This window comes from Mus musculus, chromosome 9, assembly GCF_000001635.26.
Source record: "Mus musculus strain C57BL/6J chromosome 9, GRCm38.p6 C57BL/6J".
Classification (NCBI taxonomy): domain Eukaryota; kingdom Metazoa; phylum Chordata; class Mammalia; order Rodentia; family Muridae; genus Mus; species Mus musculus.
This window is the reverse complement of record NC_000075.6, coordinates 80,124,880-80,146,892: the sequence shown is the minus strand read 5'-3', so window position 1 is coordinate 80,146,892 and position 22,013 is coordinate 80,124,880. Positions and strand designations below refer to the sequence as shown.

Genomic DNA, 22,013 nt, shown 5'->3' with positions numbered 1-22,013 from the left:
AGCCTTTGAGAAGCGCTGTGGAGCACTCTGTCTAAGGCACTTGGAGCTGCTCTGCACACCTGACCCTGGACACGAACTGCCAGTCTCCAGTCATGGTAAGTATCCTCCTACCTCCTGTCCTCACTTCCAATGTCTTTTTGCTCTAGACAGATGCCACTCGGCCTCATCACTTAAAAGGCTAGTTCTTTCTTATAGATCAGTCCACCAACTCCTAATTAAAACAGACTCAGCCAACTGAGTCTTAAGAGTAATTTTGAGAGAACTGGTGTTCTATTTACTTTCTATCTTCACCGTCTTCAGGGACTACAAATAAGTTTCTTGGAGAAAAATACTGAACATTTTAGCAACAAAACACAACGCAAATCATTTTATGCTTTCAAATAAAACCTTCTGCATTTAATTGACTCCATTAAGCACAAGCGGCATGCAAAGAAAAGCTAACTGTTTCAGGTTTAAGCGGGGCTGACCCAGTCCAGTTCTCAGCTGTCTGAAGTCAGTGACACCAAAGGGATGAGACTGGTTAACAGTTCCTTTGCTCCTAACCTACCAGGAGCTCAGGCACATACAAATTTTATGTCAAGTAATCTAAAACGCTTCTAAAAATGATTAACTGTTATTCTATCCAATGAGAAAACCGATACAGCAGCTCTATCTAATTAGTGAAGTCACGAGATAGCCTCACGAAGCTGTGGTGTCAAGTGACAGGCTTCTGACTGCAAAGTTCTGTCTCACAGCTTGTTCTAATCACACATCTTAACGGGAGAGCTTCACTTTAAGCTATTTATAAAAGAACCAGAGGACACAAGTATCAAGATCTGGTCTAGTTCTGCAGTGTGTCGTCAAAGTTCCAAAGATTTCAATGTGCACGTTGCAAGGGCATTAGCACAACAAGCAGAAGGAAAAGGCTTTACAAGGGTAGACCAGAAACCACCAAAGAGCTAAGTGTTCTACCTCTAGAAAGCTGACACACAGCAGTCTCTATTTTTCATACTGAAATAAAAAAAAATATATTGACCAGAATTAGCCCAGGGAACAATTTATAATTTTAGTTTATCAAAAGTTATCTAACATAGCTATCAAGAACCAAAGAAAGCCACCACAAGCGTTTTAAAATACTTTGTTTTTGTCTGAGACAGTGTCTCACCATATTTCAGATTGACCTTTAACCGCCAGGCTCAAGTGGGCAAGCACCTCAGCCCCCTAAGCAGCGGGTATGAACTGCTGTGTGCTAGCATATCTTGTCCTTACAGTAACTTTTCCAGTTTCCTAAAAGTTTGGCAAAATAAAGACCATTTTAAAGATAAAGTTTGCCAATCTTGTTTATTCTATTAGGTTTTTTAAAATTCCCTTTTCTTGGTCTTAACTTCAGTAGAGAATAAAAGCATGTTGGCATTTTCAGTTAGAAATAAAATTAGAAAACTTTTCTAATCAAATTTAATTAGAATCTAACTAAATTAAATTAGAAAACATATCTTAGCTAATTATATGGCCTAGCAGCTAAAAAGTCTTAATAAAAAGAAATAGCCAGAAGTAAGAAATATAGGTCAAAGTGAAAAGAGAAAACACACGATTGCTAGCACTAAGTGACTTTTCCTTATATTAAATTCAGTTGTCACTAGAGTCAAGCTTTTGTTAACATTCTCACTCACTTAAACCCTTCCCCAGTACTTTACTGAAACCCATAAGCAGTCTAAATTGTGGCTCACAGGGCCAGACAGGGCCACATTCAAAATAAAGTATCTACTGACAAAATGGCCTTTTTTTTTCTCAACTTGTTCTTGTTGTTGTTGCATGGGTATTTAAAAATTCACTAACAAAAATGGCTTAAAATACATATTTTAAGTCTTACACTTAACCCGAAATATATACCATTTGAGAGAATAATAGTTTCTACACACACAAGTGGAAACGCTACCTGAATTACACATGCAGCATCAGATGCCTCACACTGTTGCCTTTTATTTGCTCCATGGGGTTACAACAAGGGCCTCCTGCACGGTAAACCTGCACTCATCACCCAACTACAGGCCCAGCCCCACAGCTTCTCAACTGAAAGAGGAAACTGAAAATGAGAGCTTCTGCTGCACTATGCAATTAAAGAGAACACTTCGCAGGTTAAAATAATTTACTCAGAAAAAACTCAAGCAAAAAGCCTGATACTTTATCAAAACAATGAGAACGAAATAGTGAAAAAGAGCAGAAGATACAGAAAAGAAATTCTTATGTGAAAGAAAGCCCGTGTTCACAGATGAAAACTGTTCCTTAACTAGTTCTGTCATCCAGGCTGCAGCACACTGCAAGATGAACTGCAAAGGTCCTGTTGGATATTTGAGATTCAAGCTGCCGTTGCCAGGACAGCCTTCACCTGAGTTGCTGGGGGTATGCTGGAGCAGGGTCGCCTCACTAGCACAAGTCAAGGTGCACTGTCTTTGATTGCTCTTAATGGTGTTTAAGTATTTGTGTAAAATTATGAATAGTTGTTATACTTTGGGGGTTCTTTGAACAGATGAAAGAGCATGAATTGAAAAGATGAATTTTTCTTGCTATGCAAGCATATAAAGATGCATCTGTAGTTTAAAATGTCTTTGACAATTATATTTTCACATTGTGGAGTATTTTAGAACAAAGGTTAAAAAAAAAATCAAAAGATACTTCTATTCCCATGAAATAAAATCACACTGAGGAATTATGCAAGTTCACTAAAGAATATCAAATTAATCATTTCCTCCTATAAATATTTTATTTTTGTGTTTAGAAGTTGCAGTTTTAGTACTATTAACAGAAAATACATAACAAAGGCTTCCTAAAAGTGAAAAAAATAATTATAAATGTTGGAAAAGTTGGCCTCATTAACATATTTACAGGCTTTTACTTAATACACACTCCTTTGGAACTCACTTATGACATTTTTACAGGCTTTATCACCCCAGTCTCTGAGTAGTGAGCACTTCAGCTCTTTACAGTCTCCCCCAAGAGTAAATGCTGTGTCTGTCACTGGGAAGGGGGAGCCTTCCAGGCCCAGCCTCCTCGTCACTCTGAGCCACCGCTGGCGCTGGCGTACTGCTCTGCTCCGTCCCCTAAGGACGTCTCTGCTAAGGAGTCCTTCAGCAGCTTCTTGTCTTTACTCTGTGATTCCTGTAGCTTCAAAATTATGTTTCGGATTTCTTCTCTTTTTGTTTTCATTCTGGGGGGAGGAAACCAGTTCATCAAATTCATAGGGAGCTCAAAATTTAGTACTGGATTCTGAAAATAAAAAGATTATATGGTTATTAGAAAATTGTAATGGGAACATTTTCATTTCAGCTACAACACTCAAAAATTAAATATCATTATCTATTCACTTGTTACACACCATAAGCAGGGTACTGAGTTAGGCACTGGAGATAAAGAGTGATGCCCTGGATTAGAGGCTGCCAAACTACAGTTATTGGGAAGAGTTCTGCCCATACCCCGTTTTTGCAATAAAGCTCATTTTAGCAGAAGCAAACAAATTCACAAATGGTTTATAGAGCAGTAGAACTAAGAACTATAAGAATCTCCACAGCCGAAAACACAAGTATTTACTTTTAGGCCCTGCTGAAGAAAAGAATGAGAGCACCATACTATTTATATATTTATTTATATAATTTATAATTTATATAATTATTTATTTATATAGAGAAAGCTGATCTTGGCAAACATTCTAACAGGAAAGTGTCATGTGTAATGAGAAGAAACCCCACAGGTCTGATGTTTACGGCAAACCTGGAGGGTGTATAGATGTTAGTCAGCCAACGAATGACAGAAGCCTTAGGGAGACATGGCACAATAAGGAACGGAGTGACTTCGAACTGGCTGATGCTCAGCTATGTATGGGCCACCAGAAGGGTTCCGTCGTTGGCTCAACAGCAACAGGGAGCCACTAAATATAACCCTGATGAGAGTAACCCAATATGAAGAGCAGATGGCATGAGACTCTGATATTGCATTTCAGAACGACACTAGTACTGGACTTGAAAGTGGCGGCAGGAATACAGGAATGTACACACATGACTTTAAGTACTAAAAAGAGACTCGGTGGTTCATTCAATGAACGGTGATTAAGGAGTCAAGAGGATGTAAAGAGTACCTAAGAGAAAGAAGTATGTATAGAGCCAGGCTCGGGAAGAGAGTGACGAAGAAAGAGTGGATGGAAAGGGGCTGCAGGTCAAGAGAGAATTCAGTGTAAGGGTAGGGATGATATCAGCTTTTAAGACTTCAGAGGCGAGTGTGTGTGTGTGTGTGTGTACGATGAAGCAGCATGAAGCAAGGTGAGGTACACCAGAACAGATTGGTCAGAGATGATCAACAAGCCTGGGATCTGCTTGGCAATAATTATAGTAGTTTTATATCTTAAAAGATCTCTACCTTGGGAATTTTTGCTCCTTACATTTTTATTAATTATTTTCTTGTTTTTAATCACATGAAAAATCAAATACATATTTCATATTTCACTAAATATGATGAAATGAAACTCACCTCAAAAAAGCTCTCTACATACTGCAGCACATAGACACCACAGTCACTGAAGTTGTTCTGTTGTGGGACTTTTGGGTTGGACCCTTTCATAACATCTTTGGAAAAACTTCTTTTGCTTCCTTTTTTCACCTCCCATTCCACTTCTAAATACCTACAACACACAGTGCCAAGAGTACACACACGTAAGCATACATCCCAGCTACAGTAAGGACATCAAACGGGTAGGGTATAATTTTGAACTTACTCTCTTAGAATTTTGACAACATTTGAACGAGAAGGGCCTCTGAGTGAGTCCATAAGGAGGATACAAGGTCTACAGGACAAAAATAACAGAAGTTAAATGTGAATTATGTTACATGTGCATAAGAAAATTAAAAATAGTGTTTTGATAAGATTAAAATTTTCAGTTTCAGTACTCAAGTTGGGAAAGCAAACCTTACAGGCGTAAGAAATGTAGATATCTCTGGTAACATTAAACATTGCTACAGAATAGTAATGAAACTCGAGCACAATAAAAATGTATGCAGTATGTGCCGTGGCATGCACATGGAGGGACAACCTGAAGGGGCTGGCTCTCGCCTTCCGCTACATGGGTTCTGGGGATCATTAGACTCGGGTCATCGGGCTTGGCAGCAAATGTCCTTACCTGCTGCCTAGCTCACTGGCCTCCAATAGCCTCATTACAGCTTATTACAGAAAATCAAACGGGTAACCACAAGAATTAGTTTATGACACAATATTAGTTTTTAGGCAAGATTTTATTTTAAAACACTATATGAAACTCAGAGCTAATGTTTAGAATTTTAATTCTGAAGAAGTATGTTGTAAGTGCAAATAAATAAGGAAGTCTCTAGGTCACGAAGCATGGCAGGGTGCAAATCTGAATCCTCTCTTAGAATTCTGTCAGATCTGACTATGACAGTTCTGAATGAGCCTCCAAGTAGCACAGAGTCTGCAGGGTGAGAAAGAGTGCCTTCGGTCGCCCTCTGCCCCTTAAAGGAGCTATGAAACAGTGGAACTGCCAATTTCACATTACTGTTTTGATATACAGGGTTCTCGCTCCTCAAAAACACAATATACAAAGTTATAATGGTTCATTATGAAGGTGTGCATGCAACTGTGGGAGCACATTGGGAAAACTGTGAAGTGGAAAACAGAAATGGCCTCCCTGCTGGGTCTCTAGATAGCATACCCACTTTTCTCTGACCCTGAGAGCACCTGTGAATATTTAAGCAAGAATTGTTCTGTTGCACTTTATTCTACGACTTTTTTTTTTTTTTTTTTGGTTTTTCAAGACAGGGTTTCTCTGTGTAGCCCTGCCTGTCCTGGAACTCGCTCTGTAGACCAGGCTGGCCTCAAACTCAGAAATCTGCCTGCCTCTGCCTCCCGAGTGCTGGGACTAAAGGCGTGCACCACCACGCCCGGCTTCTACGACTCTTTGGAAAAAAAAAAAAGAATCATAGGGTTTCAGGGTGCAGTCAGTGCTTACTGTTTACAGACAGTAGGCTTTAAATGCCACTGTCCTATTTCTGAACTGTAGTTTTCATCAGCAAGGAGTCCGTCATCACTGCTATCATCCTATAAAAGATTGATACACACAACTGGTTAATTATTAAGCATCTACTATCAAGAGAACAAATAATCTAAGAAAACATCATTGCAGGTGACAAACTCTTTCCAACAAAGTAGCAACACTTTTACAAGGAGGTGACCTGGACAATTCAGCCTGTTACTCCACTCCATTTATTTATTGTTGCTCTAAGTGTGCATGTGGAGGTCAGGAACAACTTTGTGGGTTCTGGATACAACTTAGGTTGTCAGAATGGGCAGCAAGTGCTTTGCCCACTAAGCCATCTCACCAGCCTGGCGTCTAAAGGACTTTTTGTGTTGAGATAAACTTTCAGGTGTTTACATATGGTGAAAATGAATTTATGTTTTTCCTTTCCACTTAATCTTATAAAAGTAAGTTTTGGATTATCCCTTGGCTTATAACACATAGCTGGAAAAGGCTATTTTCTTTTCCACCAAATGAACATCCCTATCTAAAGTGAACATCAGTGCTCACAAACTTGTTTCAAAATTCTGATTGATATTGGTATTATGTTGCTATCAGGTAAAGTCTCTATAAATAGTTTAAATGTAAAAAACCTTCTTAAAAAACTTCAAAACCTTAAACAGATCTCAGCCTACATCTTCAGATGGAGTTATTGAGGCCCCACGGCTTACAGTCATGGCTCATACCGAGTTCTTAGTCTCCTGTGGTTATTGCCGTAGTTATATAGAGCAGTTCATCTGAGTGTCTTACAGTAATACACTATCAACCATGGGATAACACACAAAATACACCGTGCAGCATAAAGTATGAAGCATCTTCAGTTCTATGTGAACAACCGAAATTCTGTCTAAATAATAAAATCAGAAATGGGAATTTGCTCTCGAGGACCCACATGGTGAAAGGAAAGGCTTCCAGCAGTTGTGCTCTGACTCCCACAAGCACACTGTGGAATGCAGTCTGCCCCGTACACAAAATACATAAGAAATAAAACACTTTCTAGAAAGAAAAGTAAAAAAAAAAAAAAAAAAAAATTTAAGTTTCTCATAAACTTTTCTCATAAATAAATAATCTTCAAAACTATAATTTATATTTAAGTGTTTATGATATTTATCAGGGCAAATAAAATCCAAAAAAGCATAATAACCTATGGTAATGCTAATTAAATATTATTTGTTTTTATAATATATGTACATTAAATTGGAAATCAAGAAAATAATCACTGGGTAAGTAAGAAAAAAGGTACTGAAAAAGTGGAAAAACATATAATTTTACCATTCTTACATATACTACAATTATGTATGTATTTTACCACTTTAACATGCTTAACAGCATCTCAGATGATGTTAGACCAAAGGTCAAAAACAGCCCATAAATATTTTGAAAGAAAACATTAATTTTTTTCTTTTACTCAAAGCTGAGCATTGAACTGAGGGCCAAGTAACCAAGCCCTCTACCGCTGAGCCACACAGTCCCCACTGAAAGCAATGAAGTTGGTATTAAACCTTCCTCAGGTAGTGTTAGAACTCAATGTCTATATCAGCACTTCAACACCAACACTAACAACTGTACCCTGCGAACTTCTAACTGGAAAACTGGTTTTGTTTTGAAATAGAGCCCAAATCCAGAATCAACACTGCCTCCACTGCTGGGCCTCAGGTTCTGTAACAGGGTTCCTACAACACATCTGATTTACCGGGTCATCCTGATCCTCTGAGAAGTCAATGAGCTCATCTTCAAGCAGCTTCCCACCGTCTGCTGACTGATCACCGTAGTTTAGTCTGATTTTGCTTAAGGCATCTGCACAACAGAAAACACTGTATGAGAAAACCCCATGCCTATGACCCGTAGGACAGAATATTCAAACCAATTCTAGTAATAAATGACTAATAAAAAATCTGCTGTAGTATGTAACAAGCATAAAGTGAGTTATTCTAAATAAAAACATGGATTGATGTCAACTACTGAACTGTTCTACTCAGGCCCCAAAATTATGGGAAAAAACCAGTTATATAAATATGTGTGTAAATCTGTATGTGTGTATAAGGATGTGTGTCAAATGTTTGTAGTAGGTGCTAGATAGTAAATAGAAAGGTTTATGGTCATACCACTCTGCATGTGTCCAGTTTTCGCTGGAGCTTAAAAGCTAAGTAGGCTTGAGATGGATTAGAATTCGGATGGGAGAAAGTAATTTTAAAAGTATCTTGTTTTTTTTTAAAGTTGGGTGTAATGGTGCACACCTTTAATCCCAGCACTGAGGAGGCAGAGGCTAGAGGATCTCTGTGAATTTGAGGCCAGACTGGTCTGAGCAGAGAGTTCTAGGTTGGCCAGGGGTACCCAGCAAGGCCCTGCCTCAAAAAATAATAAATAGAAAGAGGGCGTGGGGAGTGGGACTGGAGAGAAGCTCAGTGGTTAAGGGCATAGCACCGCTCTTCACACGAGCCCCAGTTCAGCTCCCAGCAAGGACGGCCCCATCAGAGGGCCGCGGCACTTTCGCTGGCATGCGTATACCCAGAAACACCATACATAATTAAAAATAATTTTAAAACAAATAAAAACAAAAGTATCCATTAAGAAGCAAATATTTATATATTTACTCTGTGTGTACGTGCATACACATACTGTGTGTGTGGATCAAAGCATAATTTTCAGGAGTCAGTTCTTTCCTTCCAATATCTGGGTTCTAGGGACTGGATTCAAGTTAGCAGCCTTAATGGCAGGCACTTTTCACCCAATGAGCCATCCCAGCAGCCCAGTGTCTCTCTGAGTGTGACTGTAAATCTTAAGCGCACATGCGCTTCATATCCCCGATCTGGTCAATTATTTTACATCATGTCCAGCTGAAAAACCCACTTATTTACTGTGGCAGGTTATATGACATTATTAGTGAACACTCATAACTACATGGATTTGAGAGTTAAAATTAAGTGAACTATTTAAAATAGTTCTTTTGAACTATATTCCAAATAGAACTGAGCTAGTCAGGTAGTAATCCAGGCACACATTTTTCATAAGCTCCTAATCTTTCATAATCTTTCATATGACCAGTCTGTCATTCTCTCCGAGATGGGAAATCAGGGTTAGAAGGCAGCCTTCGCATACTTTTGAGCCTTTGAGCTTCTCAAAACAGCTGATAAAAATCTATGATACTAGCTTCACAGACTTTACCTTTAATTACAAAGATATAATTAATAACGTAGGGGCACACATATGAAAGGAAAACAAGTATTTAAACGACAAGATAGACATGTTAATTATGAAATCCACATAAAACAGTATTTTGTACTTCAGTTTCCACTAGGGTTTTGAGGCTATCTTCAAACAAACTGTCTGCTCAACCAAACAACTTGCAAGGGCCACTTGGAAGCTCTACAGCACAGCACATAAAGCCCTAGGCTCTGCTCCAATGCATACAGTCACCACTCACTTCATTTATTTCACCTCGAATTAAGATGTGTAAGATTACTGTTCAAAAAGAAACTACTTTATAATGCTGTGGCACTGATGACTGAATTCAGGGCCTGTGTTCTCTTCACTGAGCTATTTCCTAGTCTTGTTTTTAAATAGCTGTGATAAAGTTCATGTAACATTCACCCATTTCAAGTGTACAATACAGTACTTTTTAGTATGGTCAGCCTTTCCTACTTGTGCATGCAACAAAATATGCATCAAAAATATAGGACGGGGGGATGGCATGGTGGTATACACCTTTAAACCAGCCCAGGGAAGGAGGCAGATTTGTGTGGGTTCCAAGCCAGCATTACACAGTAAGACCCTTTTTATATACACACACAGACACACACAGACACACACACACACACACACACACACACACACACACACACACACACACTTTATATATAAATTCTACCTCAGTAAGTCTGGTAAGAGAAAATACAGGACCTTAACAGTTCTACTTTGAATCCTCCCTTTAGCCTTTCAAAATATTCTCAGTACGTACCTGGATGATGTACAGAACTGAAGCATTCATCCCGGAGGCCATTCTCACTTTGGGTTCTATCACAAATGTCCTGGCACGTAGATTCTCCGTTACTTGGTTCTTCATTTTCATTGATAGCATGATTTTTTTTTTTCATACTACACTTTACACTGTATGCGTTTCTCCGGTAACAAGGCTCACTTTCTTCCTGTGCAGCACTCGAATCAGTCACAGCTAAGCAATGTTTTCTATTTAACATCTTCTTGATCACAGGCTTGGCAGCAGAGTTCTGTGAACAAGCACCCATCTCACTGGCAGAAGAAACACAACTGTCCTCTGCACTTGGAGTTTTTTGCATGACTGCATTTTCATGGTAATGAGGATTAGGTTCATATTTTGGTTTTTCCAAACCAGGGAAACAAACAACAGCCAAAAACCAATGTGCACTGTAAAAACAAACAACACTACTGAACATACCATTGGAAAAGCTCATTATGGTTGTTAAAAGCTATCAATTGAAATGGTTTCCACAAGTTTGTGAACAAATACTGATCTTTTAAAATTTTTATATTGTTTATATCTATTCTCAATTGCTTATTGTCAGTGGCTAACATACTACAATGTCCACTAATTGTGTATGTGTGTGTGGGGGGTTGTTGCCACATTATATACCTAATTGTTATCATAGTACCTATTATTATTATATTACAATGTAATTAATTATTGTTATAAAAGTATTAAATTTATTCTCACAATCTTCTGCATCTTTTCATTTACAGAATCCAAATTTTTATCATGTCTCTTTCGACTGTTAAAGAAAGAAAGGCTTATTATATATATATATATATATATATATATATATATATATATATATATATATATATATCTAATCCTTAATCTTATGCTATGTTGAAATGGATATTAAATGGAAACGGCTTATCTAATCTAGTTGTTATAAAATCTAAAGTATTAGTAAGAAGTTCTAACTATCAAGTGGAAGTGCATGTTGCTATTTCAGGCATTATAGCTATCAACAGTATAGTTCACTAGAAAAAGAAAGTTAGGTAGCCTAACGCTCATTAATAACTTATTTACTAACAATAGATGCAATGAACAGGCTATAGATGAAAGAGGACTAATTAGGTGAGTACAATATTTGTCATGTAGTAAGATGCCCAGAAAATATTCCCTCATTAGAAAACATTTTTTTCTTCACTGCTAGGGAATCAAACCCAAGGCCTTGGTCATGTCAGGCAAGTACCCTACCGCAGGTTAGGCTATATCCCTAACCTGAACCCCATAACATCATTAGGTAATTTTGTATTTTTATTTCTGTATGTACTAAATGAATTCCAAGGCAGTATTAGGAACATTATTGTCTCTTCTTCTGAAAACATTCACTACAAAGATCATAAATACTGGTTTTGTTCTCAGTATTAAAAAGGACTAAGGCAGCAGAGGCAGGCTGATCTCTATGAGTTTGAGACCAGCCTGGTCTACATAGCACATTCTAGGCAAAGCTACACAGTGAAGCTCTGTCTCAAAAACAAACAACAAACAAACAAACAACCCCCCCCCCCCGACAAATCAGAAGGCCAGCTGGATGAATACTTCTTTCCCATTCCTAAGAATTAGTTATTAGTATACAACAGTCTTAGGTCAGGCTACAGCAGAAGAAACAGTATGTCAATGTCCTTATTTCAATATCTAAAACACAGGCAATCCTAAGTTCCACATCAGTTTTAAAAAGGATAAAAAGTAGAAAAGTGTGTTTCAAAAACTGATGCTATACACAAGCATGAATTAACACTTGAGAGGAAGCAGGACCAAAGGTTTAAGGTTGTCTGTGGCTGTATTATCAAGCGTGAGGACAGCATGGACCACATGAAATCTTGAAAAACAGTATTTATGAAATATGAAGCAACATGGTGAGTGTAGTCTCACAGCTCTACCACTCTCTATTAATGCCACTATGAGAATTATATATTTCCTGCTGCTTCACTTAAAAACTAGGTAAAATGCCTTTCTTCTACTAACTTAAAGGACAATACTGAGGATCACTTCTAACTTCAAAAATACAGGGCTTAAAGAAAATCAGCATCATGAGGTTAGAGAAATGGCTCACTGACTAAGACCACTTACTGCTCTGGCTGAGACCCCAGGGCTCAGTTCCCAGCACCCAGTGGCATCTTACAGACATTTGAAAGTCCAGTTCTAGGGGATCTGGTACTTCTGACCTCCGAGGGCACCAGTGGTGCACAGAAATGCAGGCAAACACTCATAAGATAAAAAATAAATCTTCAAAAAGAAATATTATTGAGCTGGTTATGGTGGTGCATGCACTCAGAAGGCAGAGGTAGATCTTTTTGAGTTCAAGGAGCTTGGTCTATAGAGAGCAAGCCAGGCCATTCAGGATGCATGTGAAGACGCTATCTCAAAAAAAACCCCCAAAGATTAACATCATGATTAAAATGAAGCAGATGACAAATCAATGGTGGCCTATCCAGTAGTGTGGCTTTAACCTCTTTAAAAAAAAAAAAAAGGCTTGAAATTTACAGACTGTTTCCCATCAACTCATAGGTGCACTGGCCCCCAGCTCTGCTGGTTCTCCAGCACGTGTGTGTCATATTGATGTCTACGGACATAGACAATGATCATAGTGGCCTTACATCATATTCCAACGCTAACACTCTCTCATTCGGACCATATAAACAACTCTCCTCTTTCTTTTAAGAAGCTTGTGCGACTTTATGTGATAAATCCAAGAAACATTATTCTATGCAGAATAAATTTAAACTTGTTTATGAATTTTATTATACTGTGCATAAAAAATTCAGTCAAGTAACTTGTGCTTTGAAGCTATAACTGATGCTCTGACTTGAGAGATGCTCTCCTAATTAAAATCCCCACCACCACATAGTAATGCTGGGATAGAACTGAGGGCCTTCCAAAATTTAGCCAAGCAGCCTGCTACTGAGACCCCCAAAACAAACTATTTTAAGAGGGGATCTTAATATACTTGTTCAAATTAACCTCAAATTGTGTTGAAGTGATCCTCATGTAACTACAACATAAAAAAAAAAGAAAGAAAAGATTTGCTCACATTACAAAGTGAATTTGCTTTACAGAAAGAAAAGGAAGAACGGATAGGATAATGACTACATGTTTGCACAGAAACAGCCCTACACTATACCAATTTCAGTCACATTAATTACTTCAGTCATAAAGAGAGAAAAAAGGAACAAAGTTAAGGCATTTCTTAATTTGTCTAAGGAGAGTACAATACTATGTCACTGTGCATGCCAGAAAACAAAAACCTCTTTTGCCAAACACAGAATGCTACTTTTCACTCACACAGATCACCTCTACCTCAAACTCTCCCAAGAGCACAACCAGTGACCAAATCCTTTCAAATGTGTTCTTTAAAATAAAAGCAAAGAAACAAAGAAACACCAATTCTCAAGTCTTAATCACATGTTAAGCCGTATGATACGTCAACACTGGCAGAGTCACTGGAGAACAATAATGAAGTTTCAGAGCATCACTACAAGCACTTACAAGACTGCTTCCAATAGCATGGCTTTCAATTGAATAACCCATAAATCCAGCCACCTTCTCCTTTACTGTTAAATATGAGTGAATTTTAAACCGAAGATTCCTACTAAGCAAAGTAATCTCCACAGACAATCTTGCATCACACAATCATCATTTTAAAAAATGACTTTCTTGTACTTTGACCAATAAAATATAATTAGAATAAGCTATCCAATATACTCTAAAAATCTGTATCTTATGACTCAGCAGAAAACTGTGTTTACTTTCACAAGTATTTTTAATACATAGAACAAATTTCAGAAAGATGTTTTAAAACAAACCATTCAAAAAAGACTGTATCATCACATTCACATAGAATTTTACTCACGCTTCATTAAGGGGTACAAAAATAAAGTCCTTCTCAAAAATATCTACATGCCGTGTCCACGTTTTTACTCTCCCATGCCGTTTTTGTTGTATCCTGTAAGAAGGAGATCAATCACCTTCAAGTGTTACCACAGTTATAGCTTATCGGCAGTGACTTATAATTAGAGGAGTCAGCTGTAACACCTCACACAGTTTCACCTGATGTTTTAACAAGCTGAAGAAAGAACACAGTATTTTAAAACTACATACACGTATTATTATTTTATGTGTATGAGTGCTTTGCCTATATGTATGTATATCTCATGTGCTTGGTGCCCGAGTCAGAAGGGGGCACTGGGTATCCTAGAACTGGAGTTACAGGTTACCATTTGCTGCCATCTGAAGCTGGGAACCAAACCCTAGCCCTCCGCAAGAGCGGTTAAGTGTTCGTTACTGTGCCATCACTCCAGACTCATGAGCAGAATATCTTAGATGAAGTCAGGAAGGGAAGGCATGAAGCCTCATCATTAATCTGCAGGGAGGAATCTTTAGTTCATTTCACAACGTTCTAGAGAGCTTCAATGCTTCTCCTGGCTGAATTTCTTTTTGCTTCCACCATTTAACTGGTTCAGTGTTGCTATTTAGGAACTCTGCTGAGATGATTAACAAAGCATGATTTACTGATTGCTGAAAGGAAGAGATCAAGTAAAATATGCACTATGTGAAAATAAACAGAGAAACACCATAAATTATGAACTGTGGTCAAAATCTATTTCAAGTCTATGATAAAAAAAATTAGGAAATTCTTAAATAGTAGAAAATATAATTTATCTGGCATAACAACCCCAACTCAAAAGTGTTGCTACAAGATAATGTGCCAACTCTTGAATCTTTTGATCAATTAAAGCCTGAATGCCAGCTGTAAAAAATTCAGATGTGATAGCAGAATAGAATTTCCTTAACTTGTCAGAAAACAGACATTCTAAGAGCTTAATAAAGTACAGATTAAATATCAGGCAGTAGTGGCACACACCTTTAATTTCAGCACTCAGGAGGCAGAAGCAGGGAGGATCTCTGTAAGTTCCAGGACAGCCTGGCCTACATAGCAAGTTCCAGGACAGCCAGAACTACACGGAGAAACCCTGTCTCAAAGGAGGCGGGGAACCAAGACCAAAACAAAAACAAAAACCAGATTAAGGGCTGGGATGCAGCTCAGTGGTAGAGAGCACTACTCTGCCTAGTACAAACCAAAGCTCTGGCTCAGGCCCCAGGACATAAAGAGAACAAGAGAAAACAAAACAGGCTCAAGCTTCCTGTCTCAGCATCACTCAGAGCAAAGGACAACGGTGATGGTTTCATCACCATCTAAGAAATACCAATGAGTCCTATTTGGGCTCCACTGTTCTAGGTATTAGACCTACAGTCTTGGAATTCTAGGTATTCTGAAATTATCAGGATATAATTAATGATATTATTTTGAGACAAACAGTAATAAAAGATGTTGCTCAATAGAAGTAAAAAAAAAATTTTTTTTTTTCCGAGACAGTGTTTCTTTGTGTAGCCCTGGCTGTCCTGGAACTCACTTTGTAGTCCAGGCTAGCCTTGAACTCAGAAATCTGCCTGCCTCTGCCTCCCAAATGCTGGGATTAAAGGCGTGAGCCACTACCGCCTGGCTTGAATTTTTTCTTTTTTTAAAGTTATCCCCTTAAAATGAGTGCAAGATTATTTCAGGGCAGCTAAAAGTATATTTATCCATAAAGAATAAATGAACCTGAGCTGTGTGCTGTTCCTAGTGGAAGAGTCAAGAAACAAGAATGTACTTTGTTTTAAATTATCATTATAGGCCTTTCATTTTGCATCAATTAATTCAAATATTGAGAAAATATTTTTGAGGAAAAGTCTAGCCATGTAAGACTCAGACACACCATTCTCCTTATCATCACCCACTGAAGAACACAGCTTCACGGATATCTAATATTTATACCACATTACAAGTAAGCTAGAAATAATGTATGTGAAAGAATATATAAGGTCAAACTCAAATACTACAGCATTTCACCCACAGGACATGAATGTCTTGATATCTCATGTGAGATGGGTACTAAGGCATACAGTACTAAAGGGATTGTTAAGAATCTGACTTACGACAGATTAGTTGTCTCAGGATTTCTCCTCTCTCTCTGATTAAGGCGTTTATAGAAAAAAGAACTAAATATATGAATTCGGTCAGCGTCTTCTTTCTTCAGTTTTTCAAGCACCAAGTATCTATTTTAAGGAAAAACCCCACAATTACCATATAATAGATCACAGTTCATTCAATATACAAGTAGTCATTTATTTGGCCACCATAACCACTATCTTAGAAATGAAGTCTACTTAATGTACTAGATGTTATTAGTCACCAAAATATTGTAGGCAATTTAAAGTGTTTTTTTTTTTTTAGAATTAAAACTATGACTTGAAAGATATATTTTAAAAACAAACTCTAACCCAGAAAATACAGAAATATTTTCTAGAAAGATTCACAGAAGCATTATTCAAAACTGTAAAAAAATTAGCAGAAATGCTAATTTACTAATGAATGGAAAAATAAAATATATACAATATGATACTCAGAAGGAATGGCTGCCATAAACAGGACAAGGAAGAAGAATTTTAAAAATATTATGCAGAATAAGAAGCTAGTCCCAGAGCTGAAGAGAGGGCTCAGCAGTCAGGTCACGTGTGCACACAGCCATGTGTAACTCTAGCTTCCAGTGTGCACACACGCTACAAACATGCCAGCCAACACTCACACGCATGAAATAAAAACTTAAGAATCCACCGTGAGAGGGGCTTCCCCTTCTCAGAAGGAAAGGGGGAGTGGAATGGGGAGAAGACTTGCATGAGGGGTACCAGGAAGAAAGGTACGGCTGATATTGGGTTGTAAAGTGAATAAATCTTTTTTTAAAACATTCTTGTTTTTCTTGCTATTGTGCTGGAGACTTATATAAACAAACATCCATGATCACTTATATTGCAAGGGAAATTATAATTTAATAAATTTAATTGTTTATGTTTCAAACTTGTCACAGAAGTTAGGTGAATCAGGTTTATGGCCATATTCTCTTGGTAAGATAGTATGAAAGTCTTGTGAAATCTTACACAGAAATACAAAGTACTTAGACGTCTGTTCTCCTCAAAGGCCTTTTACTTTATACCATTTGATAATTTTGAATCTCAAGTTTTAAAAAAGATATTATTGTTGTTTATGATGATGATGATGATGTGTCGTCTGGGAAGGAGCAACATGCATGCCAAAACATATAAGTAGAGACAACTTCGCTGAGTCAGTACTTTCTTCCCACTGTGGCTTCTGGGCAGCAGGCTGGCATGGGACATGCCAAGCACCATCACCTACTGAGCTCTCTCTCTGGCCCAAAGCTTGAGCTTCAATAAAAAGGATACAACCAGAAAGAATTCTTATACGGAGGCAGCTCAGGGGCCCTACAAAAGGCATTATAAAAGATAATCCCCTCAACACACGGTTTGAATCAGTTATTGATTTCTGCAATAATATTCCTAACAGAACACATAGTAAGCTAGTTAGAAGATTGGAGCTATACCTAAAAGAAAATCCATACTGCTCTTGCTGGCCAAAAGCTACTTTTGAAAACTTCAACTTAGTTGGGCATTGTTATTCCTGACTACATTTTTTTCATGCTCGAGAGCAGATAGGAAAATAGAAATTTCTGGGTTTGTTTAGGCTATAGTCCAAGTTCAATGCCAGGCAGGCTACACTACAGAGTGAGATTTTTAAAAACTCAAAAATTTGAATTAAATAAATAAAGGTACAACTCAAAAGGGGTGAGGATAAGGTATTTGTGAGTTAAGAAAGCTGCCTAGCCAGGTGCCAGATAGTCCCTACTTAAAATCCCAACATTTGGAAGAGCAGAAACAGGAGGATTGCTGTGAATGAGACCAGCTTGGCAGACACAGCAAGGTCCTCCCTGTCTCCAAAATACGAGAAAACCCACAAGCAAGCATGCGCAAACCCACCTGTTCTGGGCTATCAACATGGCTCAGCAAATAAAAAGGCATGGATGGAGCCTGACAACCTGAGTGTGATGCCCAAAACTGACACAGTAGAAGAAAGATGTCCCCACAAAACCCCTGCCACCAAATAACGAAAAGCCAAACAAAAATTCCATGCTTTTTATATATAGCCATATCCATATTTTTTAAAGATTTATTTTTACTTTATATATGTGTGTATCTTGCCTATTTGTGTGCTATGTGTGTGCCTAGGGTCCCAGGAGACCAGAAGAGGGTGCTGGATCCCCTTGAACTAGAGTCAGAGACAGTTGTAAGCCACCACGTGGGTGCTAGAAAGTGAACCTGGAGCCAGGTGTGGTGATCCACGCCTTTAATCCCAGCACTCGGGAGGCGGAGGCAGAGGCAGGCGGATTTCTGAGTTTGCGGCCAGTCTGGTCTACAAAGTGAGTTCCAGGACAGCCAGGGCTACACAGAGAAACCCTGTCTTGAAAAAACAACAACAACAACAACAACAACAACAACAACAACAACAACAAAGTGAACCTGGGTCTTCTGCAAAAATAGCACGTGCTCTGAACTGCTAAGCCATCTTTTCAGTCCCCAAGTCTGTGGTTTTAAAAGACATTAATCTTCCCCTATAACTCTCTTATGGCCTTGATGGCTAGACAGCCAGATTGGTGTGTCCGTTTGTCTTTGCTCACCCTGAGGTCACAGACAATGAAGGTAGATGTGCCTTGTGCAGAAGAGCTGAGCATTCAAGCTGAGGTCTCTTGCTTACAGAGCAAGTAGCCTTACCCACTTAACCATCTCCCCAAATCCTTTCTCCATCAAGTAAAACAAGGGGTTGCAATTAAAGGTGCTTCCCGCTCTTCCATCAAAGGACCCCAGTTCAGTTCCCACCAACTACTTGGGGGGTTCACAAGCCCTGTAACTCCAGCTCTAGGAGTAGGTACCTGTGCACATATCTGCCTACACACACAAATAAAAACAAAATTAAATCTTAAAACAAACAAAAACTCTCACAGAACAATGAGAAAAACAATCCTTTTATTTCACTTCTCAAAATATGAATACAAATAAAAATTTAAAAGTATGATGCATTTTCCTAGATTTCCTTTATTAACTGCATGTTTTAAATCAGAGGTTTATTATATAAAATTTAATTGGAAGCTAGACTAAGGCCAGCACAGTATATGTGAGATTCTGTCCCAAAGAAGCGGGAGCAGCAGCAGCAGTAACTCCAAAATATGACGTAAAGGGTTAAAAATAAAAGGATGAAGTGCCTGCCATGAAAGTGAAAAGAAACATCAACACTGTCAACAAAGCAGCCTCAGGAAGAGGAAGGTCAGGGATAAGGAAGGGCATCACATAATGATAAAGGGTTAGCTCACCAAGGTAATAAAAGCACATTTTCCTACCAATAGAACTTATACAGGTGGCTTTAAAAACAGCAAGCTAGGGGGCTGGAGAGATGGCTCCGTGGTTAAGAGCACTGACGGCTCTTCCAGAAGTCCCGAGTTCAAATCCCAGCAACCACATGGTGGCTCACAACCATCTGTAATGGGATCTGACGCCCTCTTCTAGTGTGTCTGAAGACAGAGACAGAGTACTCATATACATAAAATAAACACATAAATCTTAAATAAATAAGAGGAAGAAAAAACAGCAAGCTAGAGACTTTTAACAATCTTTTCTAATAATTTTATAGAAAAATTAGGCATAAAAGCTGCAGGGATTTCACACATGCTTGCTAAATATTCCTATCCAAGCCAAGCTGAGCTACAATGCTATCCAAAACAACATTAGAAATACATTTCTCATACTTTATGTTTTGTGTGCATCTGAGTGCTGGTGGCACTGGAAGCCAGAAGAGGATATCAGATCCCTGGAGCAGAAGTTAAATGTCTTTTCCCTCAAAGTGTGAAGTGAATTCCACTACTGGGCTATTAAATCAAATTTTCAGGTTTCAAAACATGCTTTGAGTTAAGAGATGCTGAAATATCTAGGAACTAGAAACCATCAGCCTGGATATAAGGAGGCTGAGTTTTATTTTGTTTCATGTATGTGCCCTTTCACTACACAGACAGTAAACACATACTAAGTTGGTGTTTATGAAAACTGTGCTGGCACTTCCTTACTGTCTCACATGTAGTACCTCATTCAACTCTCATAACCCTTTATTCTCATTGGAAAAGATTTACTTGTGTGTGTGAGTACACGATCGCTAACTTCAGACACACCAGAAGAAGAGATCACATCTCATTAAAAATGGTTGTGAGCCATCATGTGGTTGCTGGGAATTGAACTCAGGACCTCTGGAAGAGCTTATTCTCATTTTTAAAAATGACGAAACAAAATTAGAGAAAGAAACTTGACTAGAAGATTACTCTTCTCACATGACACACTATATGGCAGTGACAAAAATTTCTAATTAAAAGTCTGATTTTAGAAAGCAAAGATTTAAAAAGACATGCAATGGCAGAATGTCAGGTTTGCTAATAAGTCAGTTAACTTACTTCAAATAAAAGTCGATAATAACATCATTTAAAAACTCTCCTTCACTTAGACAGTGCAGGTCCTCATTAGTAACAGAAATGCCTCCCTTAGCTGGAGGTGGTGGGTATACTATCAATCTATAATAAAAGAAAAAGAAAACATTACTTAGCACAGAAACAGACATTTTTAAGCACTGAAAACATAAAAAGCATTTGCTCACTTTTCTACAGGGCCAATGAAGATTGTATGGCTCTCCCCAGCTTCTTCGTCATCATCAAAAAACTGCAATTCTTGTTTGCTTCTAAGTTGTATTTTAGATTCAAACGACACCTGGCAGAAAAAATAACCAATTTGTGAAGTTAACTAGGAAATATTTTTAATAAAAAGAGTTAAGTACAAGGCAGAAGAAGCATTTCAATGGAAAATGCAGACCTATAACCTAACCTAAGCACACTCAGGAGACGTGGGCAGGCTCACTGGAAGCTTCAGATAGCCTGGTCTCCAAAGTTGAGTTTGAGGGTAGCCAGGGATATAGAGCAAGATCCTGCCTCAAAAACAACAACAAAAACAAAAACAAAGGAAGCCTGAAAATAACAATCTAGAAAAGTATGACTAGTGCTTAAATATACAAACCAACAAAAGGCGAGGAGTGGGGCTAGTTTCACTAGCAGCTTCCAGACAGTATATTATAATGGCTTTTCTAGTTTCTGTACGTTTACTACTCATATTGAATCATACTGGCAAGACTTAAACAACTGCTAAAATAAAACAAATCCCAAAGTTGCTTCTTTTTTGTTTGTTTTTCTGATAGCAGTGAAAACCCAACTTAGTGCAAAGGCTAAGCAGTCGGTGGGAGCTGGGGCACAGGTGCTAAAAACACACAGTTCAGTGAGCTAAATAAACACTGTAGGAAAACCTGAGTCCACGCCCACTTGCTTTCTGTAAAATCTCTGCAAAAGAGGAAGGTTTCCTCTCTTCCTCCTTCCTGCCTCCCACTACATGTATGGGGTCTAATTCAATTATCAAGACTGTGTCTTGGGGCCAGATATACAGCTCACTGGACACACTAAACAATCACCTGGGAGAGCACTAAAGAGGAAAAAAAGTTGCCACGCATGTTAATGCATGCCTTTAATCCCAGCCCTTCAAGTGGGGTAGGAAGTAGGCGGATGACAAAGCTTTAGGCTGGCCTAGACTATAGTAAGACCTAAGCTATATAGAGCTACAGAGTAGGAATCAACTTAAAAATAGCTATAGACTACCCCACCTGGGGATCCATCCCATAATCAGCCACCAAACCCAGACACTATTGCACATGCCAGAAAGATTTTGCTGAAGGGACCCTGGTATAGCTGTCTTGTATGAGGCTATGCCAGCGCCTGGCAAATACAGAAGTGGATGCTCACAGTCATCTATAGGATGGAACACAGGGCCCCCAATGGAGAAGCTAGAGAGAGCACTCAAAGAGTTGAAGGGGTCTGCAACCCTATAGGTGGAACAACAATATGAATTAACCAAGACCCCCCAGAGCTCGTGTCTCTAGCTGCATATGTAGCAGAAGATGGCCCGGGAAGAGAGGCCCCTTGGTATTGC

General features: G+C 38.5%; 1 protein-coding gene across 8 annotated transcripts in view; it reads right to left on the bottom strand.

Annotated features, from left to right (window-relative positions):
- Nucleotides 1-2,110: 2,110 nt before the first annotated feature.
- Senp6 (SUMO/sentrin specific peptidase 6) overlaps nucleotides 2,111-22,013 on the bottom strand; it is a 78,208-nt gene continuing 58,305 nt past the window's right edge. For 6 of the 8 annotated variants that reach the window (XM_006511016.4, XM_006511017.4, XM_006511014.2 and 3 more), the window contains 10 exons: nucleotides 20,641-20,750; nucleotides 20,441-20,557; nucleotides 16,035-16,154; nucleotides 13,912-14,004; nucleotides 10,011-10,435; nucleotides 7,746-7,849; nucleotides 5,987-6,075; nucleotides 4,742-4,810; nucleotides 4,498-4,648; nucleotides 2,111-3,243 (listed from right to left, as the gene is read on the bottom strand). In XM_006511016.4, coding sequence (XP_006511079.1) covers nucleotides 3,031-3,243; nucleotides 4,498-4,648; nucleotides 4,742-4,810; nucleotides 5,987-6,075; nucleotides 7,746-7,849; nucleotides 10,011-10,435; nucleotides 13,912-14,004; nucleotides 16,035-16,154; nucleotides 20,441-20,557; nucleotides 20,641-20,750 — 1,491 coding nt within the window. In that variant the 3' untranslated portion in view covers nucleotides 2,111-3,030. The remainder of the gene's footprint in view (nucleotides 3,244-4,497; nucleotides 4,649-4,741; nucleotides 4,811-5,986; nucleotides 6,076-7,745; nucleotides 7,850-10,010; nucleotides 10,436-13,911; nucleotides 14,005-16,034; nucleotides 16,155-20,440; nucleotides 20,558-20,640; nucleotides 20,751-22,013) is intronic. The other 2 variants (NM_001311110.1, NM_146003.2) reach the window with 2 other exon arrangements.